Genomic DNA, 26,855 nt, shown 5'->3' with positions numbered 1-26,855 from the left:
TTGTTAAATTATTTACTTAGTGAGTTTAGCAATTAACATATTTTGTTATATTTATCTTATGAGAATTTATTACTTGTTCTAGTATCTTATTTCCGCGTTATTAGGTTATATATTAATTTAATTTATTTTTAAATATTATAAGATATTTTTTTATTTTAAAATTTGTGCAATGGAGTAGTATTTATTTATATTTTATTATTTTTAATTCTTTATAGTGTAGTTTTTCCATAATATGAAATTTAAATTATTAATAAGTATTAAGTCTGACATAGTGAAAAGAACATGTAAGTTTATACTAATTTAACGAAAAAACTGAATAATTATTAATCTGATTATTTGAACTTCAAGGGGGATTTATTATTTCTAAAAAAAAATTAATGATTATTTTTTTATGTAATTATATATACATTTAACAACACTTTTTTAAATGGATAAATAGGATTTTTATTTAAATATTTCAACACAAAATACGCTTTATAATTATATAAAATAAATAGAAGTATACTATTATGTATTGTTAGTAGTGTCATATAGAATATTTATAAATTATTTCTTTAGTAATTTGTTTTTTTTTGTATTATGTTTTACCTTACAAGGATAATGAACTTCTAATGTTCATTTAATTACTCTCAATATTAATAATATTTATGTGCAAAGGAATGATCTACTATAATATATTATTATAGGAAAATTAAAGAGATATCCTCACTAATTAACATTTAGTTTGGTCTTGCAATTAATATAAAAAGATACATAATATATCTGCAGATTATATGACGTTATATTTGACATGTAGATATTATAATGTAACAAATGTTAGCATTGGTTTAATTATTATTCATTGTAATATATTGACATTTATAGAGGGTAATGAATGGATACAACACGTAGTTATTTTAAAAATTACAAATAGTTATTTGTTTATGTGTTATATTTGTTCTGAAGTTAAATAAAAAATACGTTCATTAATAAAAGCTTGTATTTATATAATTTATTATTTATGTTTAATTTTCATGATTATGTGTTAGAAGGAACATCGACATATAAAAAATATAAATAATATATTCTGTGTAAAATATAAGTGATATTAAAAGTTAACGCAATGCGTTATGTGAAAATGAGGTTAAAAATACATATAAAATGGTATAATTATATTTAAATTATATAGTGAAAATAATTAATAAGATAACATAGATGATTATTATTTCCATTGACGGTTCTATGATAAGATAAAGAAAATGTAAAATACTCATACGAAAAATAATAGTGATACAGGGGAAATCAACAACAATTTAATGTAGTGAATAGTATTAATGTAAGTAATTTCAGTACGATGGTATTGTTATTATTGCTTATCATGAACATATGGAAAAAAGAGACAGATTTACTTGACTATTTAAAAATATCCCTATTATTGAAGATAAAGCTAAAACTATCTATAATGAAATGGAAATATGCTTCCAATATATTACTTATAAATTATATAAGAAATATATATATGGGAGGCTTACATAAATACTTTTTATACTTATGCAGATATATATAACTAATTTTTTAAATGTAATGAAAAGTACTGTCCTTTTATGATATACCCATAATTAAAATTTTCACTTCAGCGAACTTTATAATAAATTTATAAAGATAATCAAACATAAATCTAATGATTATTTTGTAAAAATATCTTTTTAAAATAAGTAAAAAGAATATAATATTAGCTTTGATTAATATTAATTATGCTATCTCATCAATAACATGTAACATGTTAACATGCGTTTCATTTTCTGTGGCTTATTTAATTGTTTTTGCGGTTATTGGCATACATATTATGTTTTTCCTTTTTTTTAAAGTAAAATTATATTTATTTTTACGTATTAATGTATTATATTATATAAATTTTTTTCTTAAAATATTACATTTATGAATTAAATGCATTAAATATATATGACATTTTTCATTTATAAATTAGTTTACTAACTTTGAAGTCTAGTCTTATAGGAAAGTTTAAATAAAAAGAAATATCTATAGTAATATTAATGAAGAACATACAAATTACTTATTTAAACATGATTTATCGTATGGAAATATAAATTCAGAATAAAGGTTATTAAATATAACTTATATAGTGTCTTATACACTTAGTACCTATGCCTTATGAATCACTCACACACTAATAGTTACAATAATTAAAGTATATAAATCTTATTTTATGTAAAATTCTATTCAGTAAAAAAAAAAAAAAAAAAAAAAGTCAAATGAAAGAAAAAAGAACTTAAAAAGAAAATTGTAATTTTTTAATTCCATATTTTAAATATATCAAAGGAAATGTTATTGAATAGAAAAGCAATAAATGAGGTACAAATAAATATATTGTAATAATAAAATTTAAAGTTATTTTAAGTTCCCAAAACATATTTAATAAATTATAATTTAAAACAGAATAATAATGAAGAACATAAAATATATTTAAATGAAATAAATAAAAAAATAATAATAATAGAAGGGCAAAATTTAGGATTCACATATTAATAGGAAATTTAAAATAAACTATATAACAAATAGATACATTGGAATTAATATACGTTTGATAAAGAAAAAATTATATATTTATTTCACATTTTATGTCAAATAGTAAAATGGAGAATAAGATTTATAAAAATATTTTCGAGTTAATACAAATAAATGAATATACTAAATAATTAATTAATGAATGTATGTTAATATACCATATACCTTATAAATATTAAATTTTATAAAAAGATACTCAAACATTATTAGAAAAAAGAACATGAAAATGAATGTTTATGTATTTGTTTTAAAATTATTTACAGAGTTCAAATGTTAGTATATTGAATGTTATGAAGACTTTAAAACAATATCACATATAAAGGAGAAAATTGTGTTATATGTGAAATATAAGAATTGTTCTTATAATATGTAGATTAAATTATGTATATATTAAATGAAATATGGGAACGATCGTACATAAATGAAAGTATTGTTTAATACAAAATATTTTAATTTTTAAAATGTGTATTAATAAATGATATTTTTTAAGAAATATGTAATTTTGTGATAATCATACTTAAAAGAATAAAATAAAATTCTCCTATAAATATTAGTATTTTTCCATTACGTTATAATAATGTATGTAAATATGTATAAATGTATAAATATATAAATGAATGTTTTGAATTCCTTCTTTATATAATTGTACAATTACACAAAAAGAAAATCCTCTCTACTGAGTAATCTATATCTCTAAGTTATATCATTATGAAGTAGAAATAATAAAAATGGTAAGATTGTACAGTTAATTCATTAATTAAAAAATATAGGTTTGCACGGACGAATTAATAAATTTATTTGTAATAGATGCCCTTACAATATGTCATAAACTTGTAATAAGGACATTATTATATTGCTAATAAATAAAAAATATTAATAAAATTTTAAGAGAATACATTTAATGTATTTTAATTATTTATTAAGTAAAATATGTGTTTGAAAATAATTAATATATATTATTATTATTTTAACCATGTAACAAACTAAAATAATAAAAAATTAATATAAAAGTTTACGTGTAAAAAATTGAACTAAATATTATAGTGAATTTTGAAATAAATAAAAAAAATTTAAAAGATTAATACGAATATATAAAAGAACATATACCATTATGATATAGGTGCATAACATGAAAAAAATTAAATAAATTTGAAGCAAAAGATAAAATTCATAAATTTCTATTTTATATTATGAAAACATTAAAGATTTAAAAAGAGATAATTAAAAGAATCTTATTAAGTGACAAGTAGATAATATTATTTCCAGAAAATACTATACAAGAATATTTCTAAATGAGACAATAACTACAGGTTTAAAGTAGAGGAATAAACATATAATTATGTTAGTTTATGTGCCATTATTTTTTTAATTAAAAAATTGTTTTATGTTCAATCACTTTTTTTTTTTTTTATTTATTAGATTTTTCTGAAAAAAATTAATATGAAATATTTCAATAGTTTTCAATAATTTATTATGCATATAATAATTTTATTGTGAGTTAATTTGTTAAATGAAATAAATAAAAAAAAACCTTAAGATATATGTTCTTGTTGCTACATATATTATTTACGTAAAATCACTTATTCATATAAATTACATTTTTAATGTATTTTTTTTTTTTAATATATGCTGCATACAATAAAGGCTTACAAAACATTAAAAAAAATTATAAATTCGTTATAAAATGTTCATTAGAAAAATTAAGGAATAGATAATATTTATATGACTTATTGTTATTTTATTATATTAATTAAAAAAAATATTGTGTATAGTATTCATTTTGAAGTATATATCAACCAAATATTCTTGCACTAATTAATACCAAATATATGTTATATTCAACAATTTTAATTTAAATTATTGTCTGTTATTTCATTTGTAAATATAAATATTAATTTATTTATACATATAAAGTGTGAAAAAATTGTAAATATGTAAATTTATTATTTATTAATCATAATATGCATTCCAAATATATGAGATTTATAATATTGTAAATTTATGGTACAGCAATAAAGCTATAATATCGATCATACTTTTTAAAATACATAAATTTTCATATTTTATGTAATAAAATAAAAAAGTAATTTTGAAATATATGTTATTTTTTTATGAATAAATTATTTTTTAGCTCTAATGGATTGTTTTAAAATTATTATCATAGAAGTATTATTTTTTTAAATATTAGTTTTTTAATATATTTTTATAGTTAAAAACATATAATTATAAGAACTGCTTTTTATATAATATAGTTTTTTTATATTTGTACTAATAAGAAGAAATAGCTGAAATATGTAATTACATTTTAATATATAGTAGTATATACTCTCCACATTTTATACTTTCCGTATTTTAAATAAACTAAATTTTTCTGAATAATGCAATATAAATTTTTGTGTTTTGCTTTTTTCAAAAGGGTTAATAAATTATTAATTAATTTTTCTACTATTAAACTATTATTTTAAATTCATAGATTATATTTGATTAAGTCTATTTAAATTGTTTCACAATTAGTTTTTTATAAATATCATTATGATAAAAATTTAATAATTTATTTTTAATTTTGTTATACTTATTGTATATTGTTAAATGAATTATACTTACATAATACCTGATGTTTATTTACGAAGATATAAGCAGCATTAAAAATTAATTAAAATATAGAACATTTCATAATTGATAATACATTACATTATTATTAACTTTTTCACACTTAATATATTAGGATATTTAAGATATATATCATGGGACAAAAAAATAAAACAATGATATTTATTAAAATATCTGTGTTTATCTTTTTAACATGGACATATAATTTTAGGAGCAATGTGGTATTATAATATTATTTGAGTAAATTTGAATTATTCATGTATTTATTGTTTTATTTTTATGAATACTCCTCTTTAGTATGAAATTATTTAATCTTTAAATAACAAATATTTATTTTGTTTTTTTTAGAATACATTTATCAAATATTTGGACGAATACTACATATTTGGTAGATATTTAGATACAGGAACTTATCGATTACTAGCAAAATATGAACGGAATAAGAATTCAAATTTTGTAGAGTTAGAAATAGTATCACCATGTGATGAAGGGTACAAAAAAAAATGCAAAAGTTGTAGTGAAAATATAACTAAAACAAAAAATAAACAGCTAAATTCAAATTCATTAAATAATGAAGGAGTCTGTGAAGAAATTAAAAAAAGTAACATTACTGATTATTCTGAAGATGATGCATATTTCGATAAAAAAACATTAAACAGAAAATATTATTTAAAAATAGCTAGGGATATTAGAAATACAGATTATATGGATTTATGGGCTAAATCAAATCATAAACACAAATTAATTTTTATTTTACCTACCTTCCTTCTATTAGCTGGAATACTAATTTATATATTTGAAAGATACTTTATTTTTGCGTTATGTTTTGAGTCCATATCTGCAAAATGGTGGCCTACAGCGTCAGTAAGTATAATTCTTTTTTTAATATTAACTTTTACAGTTTTACCAGCCTTTTTTTACAACCTTAAAAAATCAGTAAAATATAATAAGCTGGTACATATTAAATGTAAAATGAATAAATCCAAATATGATATTTTTCCTGAATAAGTTATAAAAATTAATTCATATAGTCTCCTAGGTAGTACATATAAATAAAAGACACCTATATAGTTCATATGATTTCATAAATTTACGCGAATGTGGCTATTATTTTTGATGCGTAACATCAAAAATGTAGCTCTTCAATATTTTAGTTAATATAAATGTTTTAACGTTTTCAAATTTTCAACTTAACGTATATACTCCTCTTAAAACAATATTATGTCTAATATATAGATTTCTGTTTATAACATTATTTGTTTAGAAAATTTTTGCCTTAAAATTAATATATAAAAGAAAAATTTATATAATTTTTCTTGATATCCTTTGCCATTTTATATTTGTAACTGAAAATAATAGTTTGAATTATATTTTTATCTTTTACTAATACTAATTAATTATTTGCTTTGTAAAAAAAAAAAAAAATATAAGTATCATTCATTTAAAGTTAAAAATATGTGTGTTTTTTTTAGTACAAAATGAAATGAATTCGATATATTTTTTTATGTTGATACATTTTTTTTTTCTTAAATTAAAAGAAAATATAATATTTATTCTACAGAATAAACTTTAGGATAAATATATTACGCAACATATTTATATATGAGAACCCTTTTAATATTACTTTTATGTTTATTTTATTTTATAAATGTGAAATTATGAATATATAATAATATATTATCCTTTGTTGTAGGATTCCAAGTTTAGGGCTTAGGGTTAATATTTTAATTTTACTCCTGTTCTATATTTTATTTTCTTATATATATGTTATTAAATATACAACTAATTCTTTTTAGAAAAAAAAACAATAAACTTAAAGGATTTAACAAAATGAATATATATATATATATATATATATATATAATGAATAATTAATAGAAAAAGACCAAGAATATTAAAAATATGTTTTTAATCTGTAAAAAATTTGTTTTTTAAATCTTACATATTTAAAATATAAATGGAACCATTTTTATTATTACTTTAATTATTGTTTTATGAAGAATAAAATTTTAACAGTATTTTGTATTTGTAGATGAACTAGATAAAAATTTTTTATAGATTAATTCTTTTAAATCATTTTTAGTTAATTTAACATGAATAAATTAGAAAGGAAATGACAATTTATTATTTATATAATATTCTTTGTTATGTATCTATTTATGCAGTTCACAATATATATATATATATATAGTTCAATGAATCATTACGGAAAAATTAAAAACAATAATTAAAAAAATATAAGTAAATATTGTATTCTTTATTGGTAATAATAATAATAAGATGACTAATTTTATCTCTAATAAATTTATGAATACTATAAAAAAATTGTTATGAGAAATAAAATTGCATGCCTTATTATAAATACTTCTTCATTTTTCCTTATTATGTGAACATGCCAACGTTTCGTCAATGTAAATTCATTTCAATAATACGCATTTTTTGTTTTGTTATTTTGAATATGATATTAAGTAAAATACGAATAATATCGTATATAAATTGATATCCAAGATTCAGATATATAGTAAAAAACAAGAATACAAATAGTTATTTACCATAATTAAAATGACTATATTCTGTAAATATCTAATTCACAAATTTGAAAATTTCCTGAAAATTTTACACGATTAAAAATGGGAATCCTCATTTCTAAAAATCTAATATATATAGGAATGCATATATAATGAGATCCTTGGTGACTCAAAAAGTGGAATTCTATTAGAAAACTGAATAAAGGAGGCGTTATCTTTTTATTTTTCTTATCTTCTTCATATCATCATGCCAATATTCTATTTACTGGAATATTTGTCGTATTTTTGTTTTTGAATAAAATAAATCAAAATGAAATATAGAAGTATAAATACTTCTCACTGCTATTATAATGTAATCGATGAAAAATTTATAATCGTAAACTAATTTTATATATGTTTTTTAATTATCACATACCGATTTGTTTATTTCCCTTGGATGTTATATGTGTATTAGCATATTAAATGAACAAAAAAAATTTAGAATAATGTTTCACAGGAACATATTTATGAATTATTAAATAACGATTAGTAATGTTCCCATATATAATGAGGATCAGTAGAATTAATATCTTTTATATTCACGTATATATATTCTTACTAGAGTGTCACATACAATATCTACCTATTAAAGAGAACAATGTTAAAATTGTTCTATACGGTGTTAAATTTTAACTTCTTCTAAATTGCAAAGGAACAAATAATAATAAACATTTTAAGATAAATTTGTAAACAAAATAGTTACATTCGTATTTTTTGAATAATGATTTTATTATAAGATTTTATTATTTATATAATTATACTAGTAGTCCTCTTTTTAATGTTTTTGTTTTCTCTTTTCTTTTTAATATTTTAATATTTATATGATAAACCTTACTTCATATTACTTTTTAAGAAAATCAGCATTTGTTTCGTAGTATTGTGTTATATATTTAAGTACTAAAATTACTAGTTTTGAATTTTAAATAAAATATCATGAATAGGGGAATATATCTATTAGGGGTTTTCATAGTAGTATTGTATTTTTATTATCCTTTTATGTAAATTTTTAATCATATATATTCATTTTTTTAATTTTCGTTTGTTTTATTTATTAGTAATGCTACACTTATATATAACGTTTATACCGCGAAGTATTAATTTTTATTATGCAAATAATATAAAGTGTAATATTTTTATTAGGTGTCTCATTAAGAATGATAGCCTATTTTATGAAATCTTCTATAATTTCTATTTATTACTTTATATGTGTTTTGTATGGATTGATTTGTTTCTTTTTCAATTCCGTTGTTTTCATTTATTTTTTTCCTTTGCAAACGATTACATATACAAGATTTTATAGGAGTAAACTATATTATAAGAAAAAAATATGCACATATATACTAAAAAATACTATTTTTTTTTTATAATGTTAATTTTTTGTAAAAATTGATTATGGTACAGTATTTACACTATAATGTATTAATTTTATTAACCTTATATAAAATAAATAAAGTGAAGAATGTTCGTAACACTATAGCTGTTGTTTAACTAGGAACAAATACATAATTTTTTTTAGGTGTTAAAAGTTATATACACTGGGACAGTTACATTGTGCATTTTTCTATCATATATTTCTTTAGAATTTTTTAACTCTTCACAAAATTAGTCGCTTTTTTTTAATTTACGCTCCTTCTTATGATTAAAATAAAACTCATAATATTTTGTAACTCTTTCACAATTATCACGAATGGCTTTGTCCTTTTGAACTTTAATGTTGTTAAAATGCCTATAAAAATTGTATAGATCTGTGAGATTTTTAAAAATATCAGGATCAATCTTGTTGGTGTCTTGCTGGAATACACAATAATATTCTAATATATGTTCTTTAAATTCTTTAATCAAACTGTCCTTATTATAATTATTATCTATATTTAGAAGGCAATTGAATTATTTACACCTATTTTTATTATTTGAGTTATGATGAGTACTTATAGTATATAAGTAATTATTAAACTTTTTACATGGAGAGATAGAATTACTAACACTATTAAGTTATAAAACTTTAGATTTTATAGTTTCACCAAAAGTACCATCATTATCTTCAGAATCTGAGGCAAGTCTACTAAATTCTTCTTCAAATTTATGGAATGACTCCACAAAATTATCCTAAAAAATAAAAATAAATTATAATATGTAAATATACAGAATAGTACTTTCTTGAAAAAAAATATTTATTTCATTTCAAGAACAACAAATTCCTGAAATACCATGTATATAAATTCATTATAACAAAAAGATAAAATATGTATTCTGCTCTACACTCTCGAATGACATTGTATTTTAATATAAGTACATTAAATACCAATAATTAAATTATTATTAAGATAATATTTATATACGTAAAAAGATGATCAACAATATGTTGATATATGTTATGTTTCTTAATTTCATATAAAGAATTTAAAAAAAAAATTTAAGAACATTTTTTCTTTAATTTCTCCATAATAGTAAAATTTGTATACTTTGCATAGTTTAAAAGAAAAATGTTTTAGCTGAAAAATATAACAATTTATAAAATAGAATTATATTATGTTAATTAAAAGAATTTACATAGAAAATACGTTTTCCAATTACTTCCATTCAAACGAGGATTATATAATTTTATTGAAATGTTATACAAGAAAATAAATTAATTTTAGTATGTATTCATATAAGTTGAACATCATATTGAAATATATATAAAGGAATGGCCTTTAATTTTTTAAAATACTATAAATACATAAATACAAGATCTTTAAAAAGTAAAGAATTTTCCTTTTTATTAATAATTATTTACTTTTAAGGTTAAAATAATATCTTTTAAATTAAACGAACTAATTATTATTATAGGTAATAATAATATATAAGCCAGTAAATAAATTCAATTTTGTTATTATTACTGAAATTAAAAATTAAATAAATGAAGGAGGATTTTAACGAATATATAAATATTCTGTATATAATAAGCATTCCCCTGTTATATTAAAAATGTACTCTTCGAAAAAAAAAATATATTTACCTATAAATGTATTATTCAGAAGATATAAAATTTTGTATAATTGTAAAATAATTACTTAATTCTATCCATTCTAGTACATATTGAAGTTAATGTTTTACATCCTTCTTAATCACATTTGATTTAATGTAATATACATATATATAATTAAAATATGAATATATACGAAAAAATTAGATATTATCATACTATAAATTGATTATAATTATTAAGATTAAAAGAAAAAACATATAATAATTATCCTAAACCCTTTAATAAAATATATGTTTCAAATAATTTAATACATGTAACATAAGAATTATAAAGGTTAATATATCAACTTATGTATGTGTTTATCATCTAAGTGATATAAATACTATTTGAAAATATGTTTGTGATACATAATTCAATTTTTAAAAATACTAAAATAGTTGTGAAATATAGTATCATAATATTGTCACTTTCGTATATTCCTCTAATTTTTTATTTATTCCTATTCTACATCATATTATTTAAAACACATAATAAAATATGATTCAAGAAAGTCGAAAAATAACAATAAATTATTTCCCTTTTTTCATTTATTATATTTTTGTAAAAAATATTAAGCTTAAATATGATTAACATAATATATAATTAAAGGTAGTATTATATATTAATTTTATAAGTATATTTACTTTTTAATTAAATGTATTTTTGAAAAAAACAATGAAGTGTATTTAACAAAATTTTTTTTCTATTATTATTACATATATAGATAGAATTGTCATTTTCTTTATGAATATTGTAGAAGTCAATATAGATACATAGTTATTATAATTGTTAAGATATTTTTTAAAAGTTATTTTACGATGGATACTCTTTGTTTCTTATATAATTTTTTTATTTATAACATTAATATGTCTTCTTTTAATGTTTATATATGTGTTTCATTTAATACTATAGAAAGGCTGTCAGAATAAGCAATTTGTATGCAATATATTAATGCTTTGATATAATAACGTTTATATTAACTGATAAATATATTTACAGGTTTACGTTTGTTAGCATTTTATAATTTTTCATATACAGTATATTTTTAATATACTCACCACTGTTTTAAGAAATTAAAAGTATATTAAAATAATTATTTCGTACTTATATTTTATGTGAAAAATAAAAGAAAACATATATATTTACTATGCTTGTAATATGCTCTTTATATTATTTAAATATATAAGTTATATACATCTTATATGATAAAGCATAAAAGCACATTTTGTAAAAAGACTCATTTATATTAAACTAATATACTTTAAAAGAACTTTATATTTATTAGTGCTTATATAAAGTGAGAATAACTAAATAACACTATTTATTCAAATTTGTTGAAACATGGATAATGTTAATATTAATAACCAAATATAATTTTTTTTATTAATTATATATTATTAATATATGATAATATATTTGTTTTACGTATTATAAGGATATTATATTACAAAGATTCAAATACGTATAAATTAGAATTGTATTACCTGATAGTAATAATTATAATTATAACAGGAAAGTATACTTTTTACTTTTATTATTTATACTATTACTGCATTAATGATATTGCTTAAAAAATAAACTTAATGATTCTATTAAAATTTTTGATTAATACAAAATTATAAATGAAAATTTATAATCTACCTATTTTTGTCGTATGTTTAACAGTGAAAAATTATTATATATCAAAATAGATTTTATATTATCTCTTATAGATCTGTTATTAGTATATTTTTTAAATATGTGTATGTATATGTATATCTATGCCTATACCTATATATATATATATATATATATATATATTTAAAAAATAATATAAAAAATAAAAATAATATCAAATAATCTCATTAACGAAATATAAAAAAGTAAATTTTTTTGCTGTAAATACAAAAAAGCAAAAAAAAAAAAAAAAGAAAAAATTTTTATCCAAATTTTGTGAATTCTCTTTAAAAAGTAAAAAGAAAATCATTGGACATTTTTTATTAATATAACATAATAAGTATGAATTTAAGAATTTAATTGAAAGGAAACAAATAAATATATATAACTTTTAAAATTCCTGTGATATAATCATACTTTTTTTCATTTACCTTTTGTTTTAAAAAAATGTTTAAACGTATTAATTTAGTACTTTTTAATTTATACACTTTTTAATATTTAACTTTTATTTTTTTATTTCATATAAAAAGTGCAAAATAATAATATAGAAGTCAAAAAAAAAATGGAAAAAAAGACAAGATTATTTTTTTATATATTTGTTTATATCCTTTTGTAACATATTAAATGATTGTTAACATATAATATTACATATTCAGCATATTTTCATCATTATAATATTCTAACCATTTTAATATTTTCAATGATTTATTAAATGAAATTTAAGAGAAGTTATCTAAAAGAAAAGAAAAACTTTAATGTTGTCAATATGTATATTTAATAAGTTTTACATATGATACTATATATTTTATGGAGGAAATTAAATTTTCTATTCAAAAATTAAATATTTAAATGTGATTCTTTAATTGAGTGAATACATAAATAATTCAAATAAATATAGATATAACTAACAGATAATAGATTAAAATTTTATAATAAATAAACTGCATTTATGAGAATAACTGCTAACTAATAACAGCTTATGATGTTTTAATTAAGTATACAGTACATTTTTTTATAATATATATTATAATATAATTTATATAAAGATTATTTTTAAATCTTAGTATGTTTTAAAATATTTTATATTTTTTTTACATTTGTTCTTGCCTTAGTTTATATAATATTTTTCTGTAATTTATATGAGGTTTTTTACTTAAAATATTATTTTATAATGTTAGAGTTAAAAAAGTGTAAATATAGTAATACAGCTAAAATATTTACGTGGGCTGTTATTATGGATGAAGTATCTTAAGGAATACATATATAATAAGAAAAAAAAATAAATAACACTTTTACATAAATTTATATAAACGGTTAATACGCAAACACACACGCACACACATATATATATATATATATAACAATAACAGAATGAATAAAAATGAAAATTTAGGTATTAATAATAATAAATCAATATTTATGCTTATGAGAGAAAAAATTGATTGAGCATATACTTATATATACATAAAATGAAAAATATGATTCATAAAAAGTATAAATAGTATCCTATTAACTTTGTTCTTCGTTAATATTATATATTATTCTGGAATATAAGTAAAAGAAAAAATTTAGATAACGGAGTATAACACCATAAGTTAAACGAAATACTCAGTTCATATATATATATATATGCATAATAAATGAACATAAAATAATATTTCTTTTTATGATATAAAGGAAGTAATTTTCTGCTATATTCGTTTGTCTTACGATCAATATATAAACATAAAAATTAAAACTTCTATAAAATGTGTAGTTACCTTGAATTATAAAAATTATGATATTAATTTATATTTAATTATAATACTTTAATTTTTATTATGCTTTTTTTCTAAGCAAAATTATACTAATTATTATGTAACATAGTATATACTTGTTAACTAAATGAAATCAGGTAATGTGGAAAAGTTTAAAAACTTATAACCTTATATTTTTAGAAATTTATGCATATATTACTATACAAATGTAAAAATGAATAAAAATACAATTAATTATAAGCTTGATAAAAGAAGTTGTAGAAAAGTAACTTCAAGATATAACTAAAATACTATTATATACGAGATATTACTACTTTTACAAATGGAATAAATAATATTAATAATAAAAAAAAAAGGAATAGTTCAAAAATTTACATTCTCTTATTCTATTTATGAAACTATTATATGAACATATACTAAACACGTAAATGATATATTTACTTTATGGGAAACATGAATACTATTAAAAGAATTTGTTAAATAATAGCTGAATATAAATCTTATTTTACTTATGTATTGAGGATTTATACATATATATATTATATTATTAAACGTACAAATTTTCATTAGTATTAAAATATATTCATTCAATTTTAATATCTCCAGGAATTATTGTATGTCTATAACCCTAATAAGAGTTTCAAATTTTTCATAAATAAGTTATTTATTTATAGTTTCTTAATATTTTTTTGTACATTAATACATACATAAATCAATGAAAATATCCATAATGGAAATATTATTAAGAATCCTAATTTGTATATATATTTGTTGTACATTAAGAACATGAAAAAGGATAATAAAATTGGAGTAAAACCTGTAAGAGTCCTTACAATAAATCTTTTTTTAGATTTACATGTATATTTATTTTACTTTCTATATTCATTGCCTAATAGTCTATCATTTACTTTTTCATAGGTTAGATCTAATATCTTTAAATGTTTAGATAATGTATTTTTTTTTTTTCTGACACATATTTTTATTTTAAATGATTCATTTAATTCACCATACCCTGTTTCAAGATAATCATCAAAAAGTAAAGAATCATAGGAATTTCAAAATTGTCCTTAAATTTTAATGAATTATATGGGTCTTAAAAATTTCCCTGAACCTTCCGATATAAATGAAAGTATGTGTTCGGGTTATTTGAATATTTTTCCCTATTTAATAATCTGCTTGTCCTAAGATTTGGTGAATTAAGTTTATGCTCTTAGTGCACGATATTCTAGAGCTCGTTAGATAAATATTGGGGTAAATATTTAATATTTAAAAAAATATTAGTATTTCTATAATATGAAAATAACATATTAAAAATAAAAATGAAATATTATAAAAGACTTATAGAAATTGAGGATTATAGTTATTATTTTATATCATAGTAATAATGGCATAACCATATTAATAGTGTAAATGAAATTATTTTAATAAAAGCGAAGAATTTATTTGTTTGTATAAGCTTTTCAATTTTATTTATTGATTTTAAGTCATTTGTGGTAATATAATTTTAGTTGATATAATTTATTTGTAATATACAATAGAATTTACTTTATAATGCTCGTTTTTTTCTTTTTGACTATGTAAAATTAAAAATTTTTTATATATCTTTAATTAATGTTAATTATAACATGTATTCAAAAGTGAAAAAGAAAAAATGCTTTAAATAAAAATATTTAAGTATATATTACATGTAAATATATTATTATTATAGCGGTGTAAATAGAATATTAATTTATAAATGATATAATGTTTATATAATTATTTCAATTGTGTATGCTATAAATAATTTATTTGAAAGAATATAATTATACCTATGCATTTTCTACGCATATTAATAAACTATATTGTTAATTTGGATATTAAAATTGTAAAAAAGTAATATAATTACTTTATATAACAGATATAAATTTGAGTTTTCATATATATTATTTTAAATACCCATGTTATAATTAATGTATTGAAAAATATTTTAAAATCATCTTAGGTTATGTCACATGAAAATTTTTTTTTTAATAATTGTCACAAAGTATATTAATTAAAATAAAAAAATTATATATATATAATAATAATAATAATAATTAATTAAAATTTGTTTAATAATAATTCATTTAACATGTACAGAATTAACATAACTATTTATTTTATGGAAACATTGTTAAAAACTTATGAACTATATATTATATGTTTATTTGATGTCACATTTATTAGAAAATTAAGTTAAATAAATTAATATTATATTTTTTAATATAATTTAATTCAAAATAGTTTTATTATATTATAAGAACATTATGTACCTTTAATATTAATTAAGAATTTTTTGTTGTAATGTATTAGTAAAATAGTTGATAATAAAAATTTCAAAAAGTATATATTTTCTTTTAAAATTCGTATAATTGGAAAAAAAATATATAAGAAGAAAAAGCAATTATATATGTTAAAGAAGTTATAAAAATTTATATGTGGATAATTAATGTTAATTGAAGGATAAATAAATATAAAATTATTACATATTTTACGTTATATAATAGGAGAATACATATATAAAGCTAAAAATATGGCTTCTCAAAGATTAATCAGATTGAGTTGAAAATTATATATTAAAAAAAAAATGAATTATAATTATCTACAATAAATAATTCTCAATTAAAATTATATACATTACGTTTAAATACTGTGTTAAAATTTTATTAAATTGTTTTACATTTCGTACATAGACTGTGATTTACTAACTTTCTTAAAATAGTATAAATGAATTTCCTATTTATTAAATATTTTGCTATTGTAAGTATTAATAATATGTTAAATTTTCTTCTTATACATATATTGCATTTATGATAAATTATATATCACCATAAATATTTATTTTATTCATTTATATATATATATATATGTATACGTTAATAAAAAAAAAAAAATATATTCATATTTGAATTATTAAATATCAGTTGATATATATTAATCAGTTCTGTTTATGTTGTTTCATTATTTAAAAAGTACATAATATATGTTATAATAATATTAAAGTATTTTTATTGAATAAAAGAATGTAGGATACAGTGTTAAGAAGTATATATAAAAATTTAATTCACATAACATTTTTTAGTAAAATTCGATATTAAATATGTTGATAATATTTATATTTAGTAAATTTTGTATTTTGGCTAAATTGTAAATAGACAGAATATTTATATATGAATAATGAATTTTTACTTTTTAAAAACAATAAAACTGATTTAAAGGAATATTTTTTTTTTTTCTGTTTTCTAGTTACATATTTAATTATTTAAAATACATTTAATTTTATAGTTCTGTGATATATTTATTTGCTGCATATGGTTAATTCCCCAATACCACAAATTGAATCCACATTTTCGTTGTGGTTAGCTCTTAAATTACTTGATTATTATATAATGAATAATTAATTTCGATAAAACATAGCTTTAAAGAGTTCTCTTACTCGTATGCTTTATATATAATATATTATTTTCTAGGTTTATGTACTAGAAGTAAATTATATCGTTTGGAGTATTAATAATATTTTACTTCATTTTTTACTGTTAATATCATGTTATAAGAATTTTATCTAATGTTAATTAATAAGAAAGTTGAGAGAAATTATATTAAATATTTTTATAAAATTTTACATAATAAAATTATTTATTTATAAAAGTAACTTAAAGATATTTTTAATTTTTTTTAGTATAACAAATTATATTAAACAAAAAAATATAACATAAAAATAAAAGGAAAAAATTTAGTAACGTCTGCAAAGCATTAAAAATAGTTTATTCGAAAAATAAAAATAAAATATGAAATTTTAAAATGAAGTGGACTTCTTCATTCTTAAATATTTTATTACTTTTAATAGTATAATTCCAAGAAATAATAATATTTTAAAATGAATAAATAATTCAATATTTCTTTTATAGACCTCTACAAAAAATAAAAATATTGAATATATATATTTATAATTATTTAATTATATATATTGAAGCTATATAACTTTTTATAACTCTTTTTTAGAATTAATTTAACATAAATAATTAAATTTTTTAAATGCATAAAAATATTTTTATCTTACATTTTATGTAAGATATGTAGATATAGGAAAGAGCTTATTTTTGATGTGGAGTATACAGATGTTCACGGAAAACATATCCACATGTATATATATATATATAAGAATGTAAAATAAGGAATATAATGAATTATTATCAATTATGTATGTTTATTGTATTTATGAATTATGAAATTACGTATTATGTGTATATTATAATCATATTTTTTATTAATAAAAAAATAACTATGTTATCTTTTCTAAATTACATATTTGTTTAATGACGGGTTCACTAAACTTTAAATAATAATATATATACATAAAAGTTACATTAAACACGAAATGTATCATTATGTAATAATATGAGAGTAAAGTAAAATATCAAAGAATGTAAAAATTGTTTTTTGTATATGGTGGACTAAAAATCCTATTATTACTGAACAAACTAAGAATTAATTGCTCTTATAACGAAACGTAATATTATATTGTTATGATTTTTAAAAAGTTTATTAGATAATATAGTTTTAAACAAATTAAAAATTAAAAAAAAGAAAGGAAAAAATATTAACAAATAATATATTATGTATATATTTAAATGAGTTCTTATGTAGGTACTAATCTGAAATTTAAAATTATTATTTTTTGAACCCAGTTTTCAATATAATATATTGTATTAACATAATATATATATAAAAAAAAAATATATATATTAAAAATATAAGTTATATATTAAATATATCTAATTATTTTTTTGAAAGAACTTATATATTAAGGAATAAATGAAAAAAAATTTCTTAAAATTTCATGACTTTATATGTTAGTGCTTAATATATAAAAATTAATATTTGTTATTTATATATTAATATAAACAAATTCTTATTGAATGAATTATTAATATAAATTTCTTATAGAGATTCGTATAAAAATAAAAAGATTTCTATATAATTTGTATAATTTTTATATAACTGTAATTCATTCTTGTTGTTTAGTACAAACTTTTCTTTTTTATATTATTAATTACTGTAAATTCCTAATTTTATATTTTCTCTTTCAGTATCATATAATTTTAAAAATTTTTATCATCTACTTCATCTGAATTCAAATGAATATCTTTTGAATATATTTGTATTCGTTTTTATCTATTTCTAAGACATACTATTTTACTTATTGTTAAGATTTGCTTATTTCATTCTCAATATTTATAGCATTTAAATATGCATCATCTTCTCTTATCCAATCTTCTAGTTCCTGTGAATAACGGTCTTCGTCTTTATAACTGTGAATTTTTTTATTTCCTGTATACATTAAAATATTTTCTTTAGCTTCAGCTATATTTTCTGTAATTTTTGATTTCCTATCCGAATCATATTTTTTAATACATTCATTTATAGAAATATCAAACATTGATTCATTATTCTCTATAAAATCCTCTTTGTTGCATTCTTCTAATATCGTCATAAGTACGAGTATACACAGTTTTGACAACAATTTTTTTTTTATATATTTATATATTTCTTCATAATTTTCCTTGTGTTCTAATTCTTGTATATTTATTAGTGATATATCATTTTTAGTGTCTTCATTTTCATATTCTTCTAAAATATGCCGAAATTCTTGTGTGAATTCGTTACACCATTCCTGTTCCAAGTATCGCTCTATAATGATACGCTTTTCTGATATCCAAAGTTTCCATATATTCTTTTTTGTTTCTAAAAATGGAACTTTTTGAATTTCACCTGTATGGTTCTTTTTTAATTCTCCAGATTTTTTTATATAAACTTTTTTTCTTTTCCATTCATTTTTCAAATTGTTAAACCAATCTGTTTCTTTAAATTTTTCAGAAAGATTTCTATTATTTTCTATCCATTCATTCCATAGAATTTTTTTTTTTTGCATGCCATTGGTATTTTTAGTATTTTCTATTAATATCTCGTCATTTGTTAAATTAGAATAGTTTCCATTTTTATCTTCTGTGAACTCTTTTAGGCATATTTCCAAATATTCTCCTCCTTTTAATTTCATTTCTTCATTTTTGCATTCTTCGAGAACCTCCATATGCACTTCTATAATAGTTTTGGACATTCTCTTTTTTCGGATGGATGCATTTACATTCTGCATAATGTTAAGGTCTTTTATCATTATTTTTTTAATAATTTCTTCGTCATTACGTTTTGGATTTTCTAATTTATCATGTGTTAAAAAGTGTCTTTTTTTCCAAGAACGTGATGGTACTAGCAATTTCAGAAATTTTACTTCTTTTCTTAACTTTTTTTTTTTTTTTAAATGTCCTGTTAAAGGATACTATAATATAAGAAAAAAGGATTTATAAAATAAATTTTTACAGTAATTTAATGTTTATCTTATTTTTAATACTTAAGTTTTATTATACCTTAGAAAAAAGAAAAAGTACAATAATAATGAAGAAGCTCAATGAAATATATAACATGTATGTATTATGAGAGTTTCCTGTTTGTCCTATAATACCTTTTTAAATACATATATTATTTAGTGTAGTTATTTCAAATTTAGAAACGTATGTAGGATTAGGAGTACCTGGCATTTGGATGGGTATATATTTAGCAGAACTTGAGGCAGATGGTGATTCATTATGAGATAACTGTGTAGTTACAAGTTGTGTAGGAACTCCCGAGATTCCACTGGTTTGAGGAATTTTTATAGATTTATGTGCTGCTATGGAATTAGAAGTATCAGAATTTCCAGAAAATTCTAACGTTATTTCTTTTGTAGTGTGTGCTTCTAAGGATGAATTTATTGCACTGGGGTGATCTGGAGATACAGATTCGGATTGGTGGGAATTTAATTGTACTTCCGGTAGAGGTAATGATTCTGGTTTAGATGAAGCAACCTGTTGATGTGGAGATGCAATTTGAGATAAAGCATCCTGTTGAGATGGGGGTTCTAGATTGGGTGAAATTTCTTCATTTGGTGATAATTCTTTTGGAGACGGATCAGTAATTGGGGGAAAAGTAGAATCTTGAATTGTGCTTCCTCCATGCCTTTCTTGTGAACTTTCTTGCATTTCTGCAGTTTTGGTTTTTTTACTCATTTGTATATCTGATTCTATGCATTTAGGTATTTTTCTAAATGTATGTTGTTTCACTAAGTTACATACGGATCTTGGAAATGTGTTTCTTTTCTGTCTACATTTGGTTTTATATTCATTGAAGGTTTTGTCTTTCTCAAAATGGCTCTTCCTGTTCTCAAACCATTCTTTATATTTGTTGCATTTAGCTATACATTTTAGATCACTTTTACAATTATAGTTATTAGTATTTTGTTTTCCGTAAAATTTTAGTTCTTGGAGATAAGTATTATTTATTTCAAAGAAATCTTCTGCGTTGTATGATAATTGTAAAAGCTCTTTTTCATTTTTATCAAAAATTATAGGACATTGGCCGTATTTAGTTTTCTTATTAAAGAGATTTCTTAACCATACCCTAAGAACTAGTTCCCATTTTTCTTGAGAAATATCATTTGGACGTACATATTCATGATTAACTAGATAGTTAGCCAAGCTTAAGCAAATACTTCTAAATTCTTCTTTATTTTTCGCGCTTTCTAAGGAACTGGTTTTATTTTTAACATAATTTCTTGTTATTTTATATTCTCTTCTTGTAAGATAAAGAAGCAAATTAGATCCTTGTACAGCTAATTCTGACCTGGATTCAAATGAATTAATAGTAATAAAATAAGAATTATTTTTTATGTTAACTACATTATAACATTTTTTATCATATATATAAATAGCACATATATATATATAAGATTGTTAAAATAAAATAAATATTATTCCATGGGAGCTTGACCTACCATAATGACATTATATGATTACTCTAGATTGTTTTTAAAAAAAAATCTGAAAAAAAATACAGATTTATATCTTTTTATTTATCAGTATATTAATTTTGAGTTAATAAGTATTAAACGAAATTATAAACTTTTAACAACATATGAATTCATATAAGAACTATAAAGTAATTGATTATATCAATATATATTATATATTCTTATCTTATTTTACAATAAATAAATATATAACAACTGAAGATATATCTTAACAATAATTTGATATTATATCTCATTTAAGTATAAATTCTTATATAAAATTCATATTCCCTATTGAAAGTAAAACTCAAATAACTAAGAATAAAATATTACGTTTAAGTAACAATTATAAGTAATATAAATATTTTCTTGTAAAATTATTATTTATATCTGTATTGAGTCTTTTTATTAATTAATACAAATACATATATATATATAGGTTATTATATGTATTAATGTATATAATCATATTTATACTTTTGTTATTCCGAAAATAAATAATATATAGGCAAAATAAATATTAATACTTATAGAATATTTCCTTTTTGTTGTATTATTTTTCTATTTATAATTGATATAAATAATTGTTATATTAATTATATTAGCACTTTTTTATATTTACTATATTGTATCTGGAAATGAAAATTAATTATATATAAATTATGCTAAATTATTGCTGCAGTTGTCTATAGTACTTACCTTGAAATGTACTTATATCCATTAAAAAAATATATTTATATATTACTTAAAAAATAATGATTTACGGTATATATTATTTCATATAATACTTTTTTAACATCATATCTATTTATATATGCATGTTTTTCTGTAAAAATTTATTATAACATTTGTATATGATTGATTTGATATGGATAATATTTTCACTAATAATATATATATTTAGATATATTAACCAATAAAAATATTTTTATACACTTAATAAATATATGAAAAATTATTATAATATACTTATAACAAAATAATTTATACTATATGTCTAAAAAAATTCGGAATGTATTATAAATTTTTATTAAAATATAGTTATATTATAATTCGATGTATATATAGAATAATATATTAGATTTAATAAAATGAAATAAACTGTAGAAACTTTTTAATTATGTTTTCTTAATTATTTATAGATATATAAGAATTAATAACTTAAAAAGTTTTCATTAATTTTTTGGTTTACATTGAATTTGAAAACGTTATGGGAACCCCTTTTTAGTATGACTAATAAATATATATTAAGTATGCAGTATAAGGTAACTCATGTATTAATTTGTAATATTTTTGAATGCATGAATTTAAATATGAAATTACATGACAGTTATGAAGCATATGCAATAATATAAATAATTATGTTATAGTTTATATGCATTGTTTCTAACTTTAAATATTCATTTGAAAGAATTTTATAACTAATTGCTAAAGGCGAAAAAATTATATGTAAATATTAATTGTTAAGTAATTTTTGTAAATTGCTACTTCATATAAACTTTTATTTCAACATGACTATGTTCAATTAATTTATTATATTAAGGAATTATTACTTAAATTTTTTTTTAAATTTTGAGTTAATATTTTTACAATTTTTTTTTTTTTTTTTAATTTTTCTATATGTTTATCTCTTACATTCTATTGAATTTTATTTCTTTTTAATTTATTGCTTAATAAGGATTATTATGAAATATATATAACAATAGTTAATAATTCTTTATGCCATTTTATATCTAAATTGTTGTATTTGAATATATAATTTAAAAGTATGGCAAACATAATATGTGATAAATGTATAATAGTGGATGAATTTGTAAAAACATGAAAAAATATAGGATTTTGTGAAATATCTGAAAACATGTTGAATAAAATGAATAATAATTGTTTTCATATGCTTATATAGTAATATCTTTCTTTTTTTTCCATGTTTTTTCTTTTTACCGTTTTATAAATTTATGAAAATATTTTTCTTTGGTCATGTATTTTTCTTTTTAATATTTCATCAAATTTATCGTATTGTGTTATAGAGTATTCATCTTATTTTTTTTGAAGTAAAGAAAAATCGATGAGTATTTGTATGAATTTTTGAATGTTTATTTATTTTATTATGATTATTTTATATATTTATTTAAAAAAAAAAAATATTTAACGTTAAATTATATGTATCACATATAAAATTTTTTCATATTAAATACAGTAATAAAATGTCAATATATATATGAAATAGAACAACAAAGAACAGAAATATAAGTAAAAAAAATCGTGTTTTACCATATTTAGTTACGATTAATAACATATTATAATTTTTTAATATTTAATATGTACAGATGTACAATATAAAAACTGTGGTGTATATTATTATAAAAAATGACTAATATATTTGAATTTATAGTTCATATTATTTCATACTATAGTTTAAATTATCATTATATTATATAAGAGGAAAAAGCAATAAACTATAACATATCTGAAAAATAAAATAAAAACTTTTACTTTGGTGATTAGTACATTTTAATTCTACGAATATTATTTTACTTCTATACATAAACATATATTTGAAACATTATATAAGGAACTTATCTTTATAAATCTTTTTTCTCGTAATTCTACAAATTATATTTATCGATATTGTCTCATTATGGAATATATCATATTACTGTTAAGTTTTAATTAATGTTATTTATCCTTATTTGATATTGTATTATCATTCCATGTACAATTTACTTAATACCCAATTCAATAAACTTAACTGTGATTCAATATTTAAATTGAAAAATTTATCATATATCTGAAAATTTAGCTATTTTAATGTAAAAATAAATATATATGGATTAATCCTACATTAATATATATATCATCTTAATTATTAGGAATTTTTCGTTGATTTAATGGAACTTTTATTTTTTTATTATACATAGATATAAAGTTATGCATATTTATTTATTGAATTGTCCTCTTATATATATATTAAATGGATCAATATCTGATAATAAATACTATATATTCTAGCTATGTTAATATTGTGCAGTGATATTTTTATTTGTTATATATTAATATAAATATACTTTTACGTTTACTCTATCTCTACTACACAATATAAAAATTTCAATAGAATAATAATCAATTAATTTCATTTTATCGTTTTTTATAATCTTAAAATTATTTACTAGTTTTTTGTTATATGAACTCAGTATAGTTCACTTTGATTCATATTCATTTGCATAATATTGCTTTTGTAATATTATCATAGAAAAAATTTATTCTAACATTTTTTTTTTTTTCAATTTTTTAAAATTACTCTACAATTAACTTGTTCAAGACTGTGTTTTATATGAAATTATATACTTATTAATTGCAAATTAATAAATTGGAATTTGATGCATTATTATTTGATAATTAATACCTACGGTCACTGAAATATGTGTGATCATTTTCAGAACAACTTATCGGTATTCTTTCATTTTTTTCTTTACGGTATTTCAAAATATTTTATTTTTTTATTATTGAATACAACGAAAAAATACAAATTATGTAATATCCTTATAAAAAAATTACATAATCGTAAATAAAATACTATTACAACAATAATCTATGTCATGTTAAATTGGAGATATGTAGAAAAGTATTCAGATTTCTAAATGGAATTATTTATAATGTTATACAAAAGGAAAATCAAGAAAATTATTGTAATAAGTGTTAATGAAATTATTGGACATGATGGGATAAATTAGCATTAACTAACATTCTAAAGTGTTTCTCCTAGTGATAGTGAGCATTTAAGTATGGATTTTTTATTAACTCATTTTTATTAAGATGTAGTAGCTTTATGTACATAATTAACACATTTTAAGAACGGTTCACTTTTGGATTATGGCATATGAATTTTATGAGTACAATATGCATTTTTAAATATCTACTATTGTATATAAAATTTATTGTCATTTTGTGTAACGTATCTCTTTGTATGACCGTTACACAATTAGTTTTAATTTTTGGCATAGATGAGAAGACAGTATATATATTAATAAAATCATGAGGACTTTTTACAAATAGTAAAAAATATAATTTATATGTTAAATTATAAGGGAGTAAAAATTAAAACAGTTTTTCTTTGTAGAAAAGAGAATTAAAGTGTTCGTTAAGTAAATTATATATGAAACCATGTAAACAAAATATTACTTTCAGTATAAATTAAAAATTTATATAAATAAATTATTTTTACAGATAAAGTGCTATATAGATATATAAATATCAAAATAATATTTTAAAAATTTAAATTTAATATTATTTTATATTTAAATTATTTTATTACTATATATTAAACAATATTTTTATAAAGCTTAATTAATATATAATACAAAAAGCGAGTAAACATTACACATATATATAAGAATACAATTATCTAATTTTACGTAAAATTATTAAGAAGAAAAATTAAACATTTTACTAGTTAATTAAAATATTTATTTATAATATACTATTATAGAAATGATAAATAATTTAGACAAATAAATAACTATTTTTGTTTAAAATAGAAAGCTTAAAAATATGTTTACAAACAATGAATGATGTTAAAACAAAAAAAATTCATTTAAAGGAGAATTCCTTTCAATATTTTATTATATTGTGCACTTATTTTTCATAATTTATTATATAATATACATATATATGTATTACTATAAAATTTTAAATGGTTTAATATTTATTATATATAGAAATATTTACTGAGAGTAAAAATATGGTATGTACAATATGTGTGAAAGACTAAATGTAACTATATAAGTTATTTTATA

At 18.7% G+C, this 26,855-nt stretch overlaps 3 protein-coding genes across 3 annotated transcripts; 1 reads left to right on the top strand and 2 right to left on the bottom strand.

Annotated features, from left to right (window-relative positions):
* Positions 1-5,309: 5,309 nt before the first annotated feature.
* On the top strand, positions 5,310-6,183 carry MKS88_001055 (uncharacterized protein; the record flags this gene model as incomplete). Its single annotated transcript, XM_067219708.1, has 2 exons — positions 5,310-5,396; positions 5,524-6,183. The coding sequence occupies 2 exons, from the start codon at positions 5,310-5,312 to the stop codon at positions 6,181-6,183; spliced, it is 747 nt and encodes a 248-aa protein (XP_067074987.1).
* A 3,161-nt stretch (positions 6,184-9,344) lies between these two features.
* Positions 9,345-10,016, bottom strand: MKS88_001054 (PIR protein; the record flags this gene model as incomplete). The annotated part of the gene is made up of 3 exons (XM_067219707.1): positions 9,345-9,607; positions 9,773-9,848; positions 10,002-10,016. The coding sequence occupies 3 exons, from the start codon at positions 10,014-10,016 to the stop codon at positions 9,345-9,347; spliced, it is 354 nt and encodes a 117-aa protein (XP_067074986.1).
* A 9,370-nt stretch (positions 10,017-19,386) lies between these two features.
* On the bottom strand, positions 19,387-22,058 carry MKS88_001053 (STP1 protein; the record flags this gene model as incomplete). Its single annotated transcript, XM_067219706.1, has 3 exons — positions 19,387-20,504; positions 20,770-21,896; positions 22,048-22,058. 3 exons carry the CDS (start codon positions 22,056-22,058, stop codon positions 19,387-19,389), a joined length of 2,256 nt encoding a protein of 751 aa, XP_067074985.1.
* Positions 22,059-26,855: the final 4,797 nt, after the last annotated feature.

The sequence above is a fragment of the Plasmodium brasilianum genome, chromosome 4 (assembly GCF_023973825.1).
Source record: "Plasmodium brasilianum strain Bolivian I chromosome 4, whole genome shotgun sequence".
NCBI classification, from domain to species: domain Eukaryota; phylum Apicomplexa; class Aconoidasida; order Haemosporida; family Plasmodiidae; genus Plasmodium; species Plasmodium brasilianum.
This window is presented reverse-complemented; position numbering and strand designations above follow the sequence as displayed.